This window comes from Eschrichtius robustus, chromosome 5 (genome assembly GCF_028021215.1).
Source record: "Eschrichtius robustus isolate mEscRob2 chromosome 5, mEscRob2.pri, whole genome shotgun sequence".
In the NCBI taxonomy this organism is placed as follows: Eukaryota; Metazoa; Chordata; class Mammalia; order Artiodactyla; family Eschrichtiidae; genus Eschrichtius; species Eschrichtius robustus.
Window position 1 is genome coordinate 44,852,861 of NC_090828.1, and position 12,360 is coordinate 44,865,220.

At 36.1% G+C, this 12,360-nt stretch overlaps 1 protein-coding gene across 4 annotated transcripts in view; it reads right to left on the bottom strand.

The window, feature by feature from the left end:
- PMS1 (PMS1 homolog 1, mismatch repair system component) overlaps window positions 1-12,360 on the bottom strand; it is a 90,529-nt gene that overhangs the window by 28,604 nt on the left and 49,565 nt on the right. For all 4 annotated transcript variants that reach the window (XM_068544789.1, XM_068544790.1, XM_068544788.1 and 1 more), the window contains one exon: window positions 5,701-5,817. In XM_068544789.1, coding sequence (XP_068400890.1) covers window positions 5,701-5,817 — 117 coding nt within the window. The remainder of the gene's footprint in view (window positions 1-5,700; window positions 5,818-12,360) is intronic.

Sequence of the window (12,360 nt, forward strand, 5' to 3'; positions counted from 1 at the left end):
AGAGCCATATATTTCCTGATAACCATGTCATGAGCATTAACCTTAAATAAATTACTGAAGCGTGTTAAATTGGTGTTCTCAGCCTCTGACTCTCCCTTTTTGCAATTCTATTTTAAGGAAAAACTGGCATTCATGAGAGTTTCACCAACGGGCATATATCTTATTGTCATAGGACATACAGCATAAATACTGCTCTCTGCTCAACCTGATCCTTTTTTTCTGTCTTCTAAAAATTTCTTTCCTCATACTGTGACTTTCCTCTGGCTCTTTATCCTTTTCTTTTCAGCCACCGTTTTCTGTAAAGAAGTGGCTGTTTCTATCTTTATTCTGAGTATGCCAGGAAGTCAATCTGACTGGGTTTTCATTACTGAGGGAAAACAAAAAAATCTTTTACTCTTTGATACATTGCAGCGTTGTACTTTATCTTCATTTTTGTTTAGAGAACTATTTTACGTATGTCTGAAGAGGGAGAAAATAAAGAAGAATCCTAGAAAAAATACCAGCGAGAAGATTGACTGATTTAGGGAACAGAAGGCAAGGAAAATGCTCCTACTTTTACTTTTAAAGGTAATACAGAGAATTCTTAGGAATACTGGATAGAGCCAGACTGACATGATTTAAATCCCAGCTCTACTACTAGTGTGATCTTGGTCAAATTATTCAAAATACAGGCCTATAATAATCTCTTATCTGAAACAACTGGCATCAGCTGTTTTATTAACCTGTTAAGAAACAGTAATAATGGGAAAATTTCAGCTTAGGTTTAGAAAAAGCAAGAGTGTCAGTGGGGGTGCTATTTTTAGTTAAGCAGAAACCATGAGGCTCCTTACCAATGTATCCTGCAGGCTGCCACCTATGTCTATGGCTATCCCTGCCCTTGGAAATAAGTGTTTAAGGAGATGCAGTACCAATTTTAGAACACTAAGCACATTACCGTCACAGTGCCAAACTGTGCCAATTAAAAAAAGTTAATAAATAAACCTAGATAATCCATTATAAAATGAAAATACTTAATTAACTGTAAAACTTCACAAGACTTATAAATGGTTGTATAATTTACCAAGTAACAGGAGACCCTTCTTAAAGCACCTGCTGAGCATCAGGGAGAGCCTGTTTAGCCCCTGAAAGACTTATTGGGCTTGTTGATGGAAAAAAAAATACCCAGAATAGGGAAGAATGAAAATTAAAATGAAGAAAAAATTGGTAATATTGCTAGTGTTTTCCTTCCACACCATCTTGGCTGGCCACTGAATAAATACTATTACTTCCGAATACTGAGCTTTAAAAATGGCTTAAGACAACCTTAAGAGCTAACAAACTGTAAGTTATATGGAATAGTAAAATCAAATGGCAAAGTCTTATAAAATGCTATAAAAAGTGAAAATCCAGCTAGTTCAAGTGAAGAAAGATATCTGTAAGAGAACAAATCAGTGCAACAAAATAAAAAATTAGATGGACCTTATAAGATTCTATACCCAACTATTAACTAAATAGCAAAACAAAAATCAAAGGCAAAATATAAACAAATAATTCTCCCCTGATTGTCCTTCAGCTATGGACCCCTCTCTCCTTCCCTTCATCTCCAATATTCTATAACCTGGCTTCTACCTCAGTGACCAACTCCAATGGACACTTAGTTCTACCCTTACCTGACTCTCTACAGACCCTGATACCAATGACAACTCTCTACTTTGAGAAGCATGACACTGCTTCAGCCTTCTCTTTTGGTCTTTCTGTTTCCTCTCTGACACTTCCTCTTTAGTCTGGTTTGCTGGTTTCTCTCTCTTTGCTTACAGCCTATAATGATGATGGTCCCCCTGAGTTCCATCATCAGACCCTTTTTTCTTGCTCTCTACTCTCCCTGAGTAATTTCATTCCCATCTATACACATACACCAGTGACACTAAGATACAGATGTAGAACCTTTATTTCTTTCATCCCCAAATGCTTACTATCTTTAACTAGCTGTCATACAAATCTTCTCAATCTCACCACATTCAAAACTTGATAAAATATTTAAGCTCACTTCTACCCTGCTGTCCAACTAGCTCCTCCTGTATTCCTTTACCATGATAAACAGCCCTGCCCCCTACCCAGTTTGTCAAACCCATCTCTTCTTCTCTGCCCCGATTCTGTTGAAGTAACCTTGACGTTCTCCTCTTTCGGTAAACCTCTAGAACCCTATGGGAATTATGTTTCTAAAGTAAAAATTTAAGTACTTCTGATCAGGACAGTGGAATAAATTCACACTTATTAATAATTCCCTTCTCTCCATCCCAACTGCAAATACATAGCAGTGATAGATAAAATAAATTTTTACAAAAATTTTTAAAGACCTAACCATTTAAAAATAAGACAAACATAAAGATGTTATGAATGCTAAACATAACAGGGAGTGATGGAGGAAATCAAAAGCCCTTATGTGCTCTATGATCAGAAACCAGCTGTATCAGGAAAAAAAAAATTGTAACGATGTGTGATTATGGATGTAACTAGGCTTACTGTGGTGACCACTTCACAATGTATACATATAACAAATCATAACACTGTACACTTGAAACTAATATGTCAACTGTATATCAATTAAAAAAAAAAAAGAAACCAGCCGGTCAATTGGAAATTCAGTTCTGGTATGGAAATCACATATAGTTAGGGGATTTAAATCAGTCTTTCCCTTTGAAATGGGCAAATTTCTCCTCCCACCCCCACAAATGTTTAAAAAATACTGTGACCACTGTTTGGAGCTGCTTGCAAGGATCACCAGAAAGAACAGAGACAACTCCAAAACCAAAAATAAGGTTAAGCCAAGTCAGCGAGGAAAAAGGGTCTGCAAAATCTTGGCAGGACAAAAGGCATGAACTACTAATATTAATACCTAGTTTTGAATTGGAGCTGGGAGGGCAGTGGTATCTGCCAAACTATGGGAAGGGAGGGGAAAGTGGGAGGGAAAAACAAAACAATAAATCTGCATTCAAAGTGATTTTGTAAATTAAAATTTTAAAGCATATAAAATAGCAGAGAATGAGAGAATATTCTCTCAGGAATAAAAATGATAGAGCAATATGAAAATGACTGAAATTAGTATGTGTACCATGCTTTTAAAAGAGTAAATAAAAAACCATTATTATTTTTAAAAAACCCAGAAGATAAAGAAATCAAAACTGGTACCTATAAATCAAGTTTAGAAGAAAGAACAGAAAAGTATATATTGTTTTGGGAATAAAAATCAGGCAGCACTGAGGAATTCACCCAGAACTTAGCATGGATTGATGCAGAGCTATCAAAGAGAAGATAGATGTCAAAACAAACAAACAAACAAAAAAACCAACTTGAGGAGTTCCATCAAACCAACAAAGCCACACTGGGAAACTCCATAAGAAATGCCACCACAGCAGTGGTACAGCTGGGATCACCATCCATAATTAGGAGATTCTTCCCATATGGAGTTGCTATAGATAAGAAAGGGACCCTCAACATTATAGAAACAGATATTATGAAGATTTTCTGCACCCAAGGTTCCCAATGACTTATGCATCTGCCACCCCAGTCTAGTGAAGGGCCTTGGTGGCCAAGTTTCACAACCTGAATGTATACAATGAGGACAAAAGTGAGGTGAGAGGGGCAACCATTAGCAGTTGGTAAACAACTTAAGATTGATTTTGGCTAGGAATGAGAATGGGTCAAGGAAACTCTGAAAGCCCAGAAAGCATGGAATGGTGATGGGTAGCTGGTGGCAACATAAATACAATACCCATTTAGACACACAGTGCATGAACAAAAGAGAGATTTGGTTAGATGATCATTCTCACTAGGGAGACACTCAAAAGTCTGTCCTTCTGACAACCCACTGAAGTGGTACTACTCAGCAACACATGGTTTCCAAGTTCCCTCATTTCCCCCATGCAAGAATAACCACATGAAGGTGCAGCAAAGTTCTGGTTATCTGTCAAAGATTACCAGCAGCCCTTGTACAATTCTATCTCAAGAGAAAATTTAAAAATCAATGGACATGGGGCTACCTGGTGGTGCAGTGGTTAAGAATCCGCCTGCCAATGCAGGGGACACGGGTTCGAGCCCTGGTCCAGGAAGATCCCACATGTCGCGGAGCAACTAAGCCCGTGCGCCACAACTACTGAGCCTGTGGTCTAGAGCCCGTGAGCCACAACTACTGAGCCCACGTGCCACAACTACTGAAGCCCGCACGCCTAGAGCCCATGCTCCGCAACGAGAAGCCAAGGCAATGAGAAGCCCGTGCACCGCAAGGAAGAGTAGCCCCCGTTCGCCGCAAATAGAGAAAGCCCACACGCAGCAACAAAGACCCAATGCAGCCAAATAAAATAAAAATAAAATAATAAAATAAATAAATTTATTTAAAAAAAAATCAATGGACATGCACAGATCTGGCAACATATCTCAATACAGATCAAAGAAAAGAAATCCCAACTGCAGAACTGACTCATGTTCCAATCACACATGGAATCATAACTAACCAAGGTCTAAATCAGTGCTTTTCCTACTTGAATATGCACTCGGAGACTGTATTAAAATGAAGATTCTCATTCAGCATGTCTGGGATGAGGCCTGAGATTCTTCACCTAACAAGCTTCTAAGTAATGCCAATGCTGCTGGTCTTCAGACCAAACTATGACTGGTAGAATCTCTAAAGCACAACACCACAGATATCATGTCTGGATCTCCTGTCACAAGCTTCCTCGGTTACCAGCATAGGCAACAAAGTTCCAGGAAGCCACAGGGAACCCAGGGGAATTTAGACAGTACCCTTATTATTCCAAGTCAGCCACCATGACCAGTCCAAGGTGGCACTAGTGTCTAAACTATTAAACAACTATTAAGAGAGCTCTGAAAAACAGAACCCATGTCAGATCATGGCCACTAAGGGTGGCCTGAATTGTTCCTCAGGAGACAGAACTCTTAACACATTAATTGAGCGCAAGCTCCCATCCAAGACTCTAATAAGATGATAATTAAGAACTCAATACTGCAAAAAAGGATAGGAGGGGAACTAGTAGCAGAAAAGAGATTGCAACAAATTATAAAAAAGAAAAGGAGAACAGAGAAGTCATAGTAATGTATACTCCATATAAGCTTTCAACTTTTAGAATGAATCTTCAAATAAAATATGATTACATAATTAAAAATCTTCCAACAAACAAAAGATGGTTACATAAGAAAATAGGTTATTAAGCTAGATAACATGAAAGTGGAGCTGACATGACTGAGAGGGAGAAGAGCAGGTAGAAGTAAGATTGGGAGTGTTAATAACCTCATCCAATATTATTGGGACTGAAGAAGACTGTCTGAAGCTGACAGATCAAGAAAATAAAGCTGGAATACATATCTAGGATGGGAAAGGGAAAACAAAGGTAAGAGAGCTCAACTTCTTTTCTTTCATTGTAGAAAGTAAACAGATGAAGATTCTAAATTGAAAATCACTTAAAAAATTAATGTAGCCACGATACTTAAAATTAAACAATAAACAGAAAAGATAAAAACAGGAAGCAGGGCTGGGAAGAGAGGTTTAATGTGAGCTCTGTGCGTATTTTCTTTTTGTACCTTATACACATACTTCGTTAAAATTTTAAAAGAAAAACTTCTTGCAACCCCAACCCCACAAAAAAGAAATAATTTAACAGTTTCATTGGTAAATTAGAATTATTAAAGAACATTTTTGTTGTATACCTGAGATTCTTCAGAGTGGTACTGAAAGGGTTCCATGTTGCCCATAACAGCAGTCCCCAGAACAGACATGAGAGCCATTTTATGATCTGATACTCTAGTTTTCTGCCAAATAATTGCCTAGGGACAAAATAACACAGACAACTTTTGACACAATTTGGATTTAGTAAACTCAAGTACTTATACAATTTATTGCTATATTTAGCATTCATCCCTAGCTTATATATTCCGCATCATTTATAAGATATGCATGTCTGGGGCTTCCCTGGTGGTGCAGTGGTTGAGAATCTGCCTGCTAATGCAGGGAACAAAGGTTCGAGCCCTGGTCTGGGAAGATCCCACATGGCGCGGAGCAACTAGGCCTGTGAGCCACAACTACTGAGCCTGCGTGTCTGGAGCCTGTGCTCCGCAACAAGAGAGGCCGCAATAGTGAGAGGCCTGCGCATCGCAATGAAGAGTGGCCCCCACTCGCCGCAACTAGAGAAAGCCCTCGCACAGAAACGAAGACCCAACACAGCCCAAAATAAATATATAAAAATAAATAAATAAATAAAAGATTACTATTAAAAATAATAATAATAAAATTTTTAAAAAAAGAAAAGATATGCATGTCTGACAGAACTCCATTTCCAAATTTTAGTAGCCAAATATGCTGCAGTGTAGAATCTATTTTAACTTCCCTTAACCTCAATTTTCTTCTCTCTATAAGACAACTAAGAATAATTATCTCCCCGAGTTGTTGGAAGATGAAAATATATGATGTAGGCAAACACATAGGCCGGTGTCTGGCATAAAACAGTATCATTAAATATTAATTCTCTCCCCTCTTCTAATCCTAAACTTCAGAGTATATACTTCAGAGTATATTTAAATTAAATCGCTACTCCAAGTAAAGTATTACTGTTTTATTGAGGACAGACACCTATAAGATTTCTGTAAATAGTCAAACTGGTATAAAAATTTAGGATAATGCATGCTTTTTAAAATTACCTTTATAATTACCTTTTATACACAGAAAACTTTAAAAAAGCTAACTGAACCTTACAGACATAAAAGCTGAAAAATGAGCTTGGATTTTTTTCACTGCAAGCATCTAGTAGGGTAGTTTAAGAGAAGCATAGTCCAGAGAGACTGCACCAAAGTTTGGCTGTGAAGTGTATGATCAGGTACTACATACTGACATTTTTTCAGTTAATAAGGTCCAATTATAGTCAAATCTCTTGAGAAACCACCAATACAGACACATATCATTCATTCAACAAATATTCACTTAGAACCCCCTAAATCCTAAAGAAAATGTGTAAAGGACTTAGGAGAAAACAACATTCAAGAGGCAGACAGAGGAAGAAGAGGAGACTGAAAAGGATTGGCCACAGAGGCAAGAAGAGTCACAGGACAGTATGGTGCATAGAACAAGGAAGTTTTTTTAAGAAGAAAGAAGTAGTTATGTGTGACCAGTGTTGAGGGACCAAGGTAAAAAAAGAGATGTGGCCATAGGATTTAGCAATCAGGAGGATGAGAGCAGTTCTAAGGAAGCAGAGTAAACGAAGCCAAATTTTAGTTACTAGACAGTGACTATAGGGGGAACATATGAAAGAGACAGCTCTTTTAGGAAGTTTGGCTGTAAAGTGAAAGCAGACAGCAATAACTGGAGGCAGGTGGATCAAGGGAAGCTCTTGATGACACACTTGAACAAAAAGCAGTGAGGGAAGAATGGGTATACAAACAAGTAGGTTTGTAGAATCAATGGAAGGAAGTTGAGAAAGTTCTCCTTTGTTCTTTCTCTCTCTCTCTTTTTTTGTAATGTAGAAAGGTTATTTGTTCCAAGTAAAAAGACACTGATTTAAATATTTGATTGTAGAGAAGGTTTAAAAGAAAGAGAGACACTCTGGCTAGATCAAAGGATCCTAGCCAAACAAATTCCTTAACATGACCAGGAACCTATATAGGCAGGAAGAAGTACTAACAATATTATGTATAATAAAATGAAAGGGGAAGTAAATGAATTCATGTTATTCTCTAACTGGCATGTCAGGGGATAGCAGCGAAGGGCTGTTCTCTTCTGGACAAGATGACAATAGTCACTGACTCTGCTTCTTGATATGTATCATCTGTAAGCCACTTTTGTTTTTAGAATCTCAAAGACCAACCTGCTGGGGAAAACAGATAGTGTAACAACTGCTCAAGAAGACAAATTGCCCAATATTTAGTGTAACAGGAAAACCTTTTACCTATTCCCAGGGTTTTATTCATACTAATCAAGTAGGAGTTACGATTTATGAAGAACTTACTTACTAGGCACTACTATTCTAGAAACCATTAATTTTCACAACCATTTCAGGCAGGTATTATTATCTCATTTTCCAGATGCAGAAATTGAGGATCAGATTGATTTACCCAAAGAAACAGAGATATTAGATCATGGAATCATGATTTATACCCTAACTTTTCTGGCTCCAAATTTTTACTTCGCTAACATCTCTCTCCTCTCTAGTCAAGGATAGTAATAAGTTAGAGCCAACTTCAGACCCTAATTGGGAATTCTCAAATAGTGTCTCTGACAAATGCATTTTCATGTATGAGTATGTGATATGTTATGAAATCTCCAGTTGTTTGAGGGTATTAATACATTCTCAAAACAAAATTATTTTAAAAATTCATTTAAAGTTAAATAAATAATTTACCTTTAGAAGAGGGCAAGGAGAAAAATCGGGGTCTCCAAATCAAAGAAACCACACCAGAATAACAGAAATCCAAAAAAGACTGGGAGCTACTCTTATAGCATCCTGAAGTCAGAATATTTTTGAGAGTGCAGCTTGTCAGTACCAACCTTAACCTTATTATGCAGATCCTTATACCTAAGGATTTCTAAATTTCCAATAATTTTTATTTATTAATATTCATATAAATACAGATGTGTAGTAATTAGTCCCAGCAAAATGACAGAACTAGAATTTAGGTACTGTTCTGTCCTAGATGCCAACTTTTCACTGTCTATTGCTTTGAAAGTGATCTGAATTAGAAAAAAGGACCTAAAGTACATGAAATCAAATAGAAAAATAAATTGTAAATAATTAAAAAATTAAGGTATAGGATCAATGTGTATATTTCTAAAAAAAATTATGTTTTGGTTAACTACATTTCCACTTAAAGGACAATACACTATTTAAAACTGGAACTGCTCCAGGAAACATGGGATGTCACATGTTAATCTTTATTTCAGCACATATTATAATATATAAATGCTCTGGCTAAATTAAAATTTTTGGAGAAACTTCTAAATTTATTCAGCAAACATTTTATTGAACATCTACTTTGTACCAGATTACATGCTAAAAGCTGGGAATACAAAGATAGAAGGACAAGGTCCCAGCTTTCAAGGAGCTAAAAATACAAAAGGAAAGTAAGGTATTAAAATAATTATAATGCATTATGAAAACTGCTAATACAAAACACAGTGGGAACACTGTAGAAGAAACCTAAGTCTACTCCACAGAGCAACTGCATGTGCGGTGAGACTTGAAAGGAGTCTGCCACCCACAAATTACGGGAAGGGCATTCCTGACAGGTAGAAGAGCACATGCAAAGGTATGGAAGCATAGAAAATATGCCTTGCTGGAGATGAAGCTGGACAGATAGACAGGAACAAGATCATGAATGACCTAGCATATCATGCAAAGAAGTTTATAGTTTCTCTTATATGCAATGCAGAATCAATGGACAAATCTAACTGGGAAAATGCCATGATCAGATATGGATGTTAGAAAGAGATCTTTTGACCTTGAGGACTTTCTGCTAAGTGAGGTAAGTGAGACAAAGACAAACACTGTATGATATCACTCATATGTAGAATCTAAGGAAAAACTCACAAAACAGAGTAAAATTGGTAGTTACCAGGGCATAAGGGTTGGGGGGATAGGAAAGATGTTATTTAAGGGTACAGACTTGCAATGAGTAGTAAATAAATCCTAGAGATGTAATGCACAGTATAGTGAATATAGATAATAATATTGTATTACAATCACCGAACTTGCTGAGAGACTAGAACCTAATTATTCCAACCACTAAAAAGAAAAATTAGTTAATGTTATAGAGGTGCAATTATTGCTACAATGGCAATCATATTATATTCAATAATACAGTATCAAGTCAACATGTTGTATACCTTAAATTTACACAATGTTTTATCTCAAATATATTTCAATTAAAAAAAAAGAGATCTTTGGCAAGAATGATTTAGTGAGAACTGAAACTAAAGCAATATGGATTAAAAAATGTGACTGTAATAATCCAACTCAGAGATTCTCAACTTTTATTGAGGACACATAAAATGGATGAGGTTCACATTCGCAAAATATTCTCATAGACACTGACGATTGTGTGTTTTTCCTGGCACACTAGCTATAACACTATTGCTTTCTCTTCCACTCACAAAAATACAATGGAATGCAAGTCAGTAAAAGTGACATTTACAGGATTATTTATCTTATTTTTTTAAAGGTAAAACATTTGCAAACTTTGGTATTTTACTAATATTAACACTGTGGCTGAGAATCACTAGACTGGGTAACAGAACCAAGCACACTGCTAAGAGTAAAAGAAAACAGAGATAGACTAAAGGATATGAAACAGACTTGATGTGATTTGGTGACTCGCTGCATGGGGAGAGGAAGAAAAGGAGAAGAATCAGGAATGTGATTGAATCCCTAGTACCAATAACAGCGTCAAGTACTCAGAAGGGCCCAGTAAACGATTTGTTGAAGGAGTGAGCAAATGAATACATTTTTCTAGAGAAAAGTAACCCTAGTGGAGTTGAAAACTAGCTCTTTATTTTTAAATATTAAGACTGCTGGTTCTCACACCACTACGTGGGTTAGAAATTATAGTCTTTGTCTATTCCTTTAGGAAATCCAAAACAACTTTGCTTTTCCTTCTTTTCTTTAAAATAATAGTTTTATCCTGATAGAATTGACACATGATACAATTTAAGTATACAAGTATACAATTCAATGGTTTTTAGTATATGTACAGAGCTGTGCAACTAAATCCCCACAGTCTAATTTTTTAAAACAATTTTATCATTGCAAAAAGAAATCCTGTACCCATTAGCAGTCATTCCCCATGTCCCTGCACCTTCACCTTATGCAATCACTAATCTACTGTCTCTATAAATTTCCCTACTTTGGATATTTCATATAAATGGAATCATACAATACATAGTCATTTGTGAGTGGCTTCTTCACTTATAGCATAACTTTGTCAAGTTGTATCCACGCTGTATCAGTACTTCATTCTTTTTTTTAAATCCGGTTTTATTTAGCTACACAATGCTAAAGACTTTACAGACTGTCTCAGGTGTATCTTACAGTAATGATACAATTTAATTTACACAAAAGGATAAAACATAAAATATATGAATTTAGTTTTGAGTTTATAGTAAGGGAAGAAGCTAGCATAATTAATATTATATGATCTAAAGAAAAAATAGGAGCTAACAAATTCTGTAACTGAGTGTTAATTTGCATGAGATGACAGATTCTCCAGATGAGGGACTTTAATGCTGTTCAACTCAGAAATTTAGTGTCTGTCACATAACGAATATTATTTACATGTTTTAAAATGAGATGGATGTAGAAGGCCACCAGCTATATACTCCACTAATGATGATTCTAACTCAGCTCAGGCCACAGGCATTTCCAATATTCTCTCCCTTAGTTATGCTTCTAGATGGAGGATAGAAATAGGTGACTGAGGTTCTTTCCAATTTCTATAAACAGATACTGATAAAATGATTCCTACCAAAAAGTTACAAATAATACTGACAGCAGCAAGGCTCTTTGAAAGAAGATCATTTTGAATGACACTGGTTCCTAGTTCTGTTTATCTTTTTCTTTTTCAAGTGAATTTTGAGCCACTGCTTTTTTAACACTTCTGAACAATTTCAGCTTAGATATAATTTTTATGCAATGCCGCTGAATTCTGACCATTAAACACAATGTGTTTAGGTAGGAATCATATTAAGTCATTAGTGTGCTTCATTTCATCAGCATCTGGGATAGTCACTGATCAGCTGGTTTAACTGCTTTCATATGTAAAAATGTGCAGAGTTCCTTTTATCTTCTTCATCATCCATACTAGAAATTTTAAAGGCAAAAAAACTATGCTCAAGTGATTTCAGGTTAAAACATGTGATTTCAAGTGATTTCAGAGTTTGGACACTCAAACTTTAATCAAAGGCTCAATCTCCACATATTTATGTGAAAAATTCCAAAGTGATACTTATCAAATAAAGAAATCTTAATGTCCTATTAACAGCTATATAACCTACACTTCTGTATGTCACATAACATTTAATCCTTTTTGCACTGGGAGCTGCACTGCAAACATAAATCTATTTATATAAATACAGCCTTCCTGAAAGACTCCAAAAGCACTGGTCCACTCAACATGCCTATACACATTGAAGTACTGAGGTCCCATCACAGAGAAAAGAGTAATGGGTTACGTAGACATACAAGGAAAAAAATGGTCAGAATCCTTGCCCTCTAGGAAATTAAAAGCTGGCTGAATTAGAATGCAGTATTGGTATCAATAGGATAATTAAGGACATGGAAATATTTGGTTGATAATGAGTAATAATTTCTTTTTTAAAATCTTTTTTTC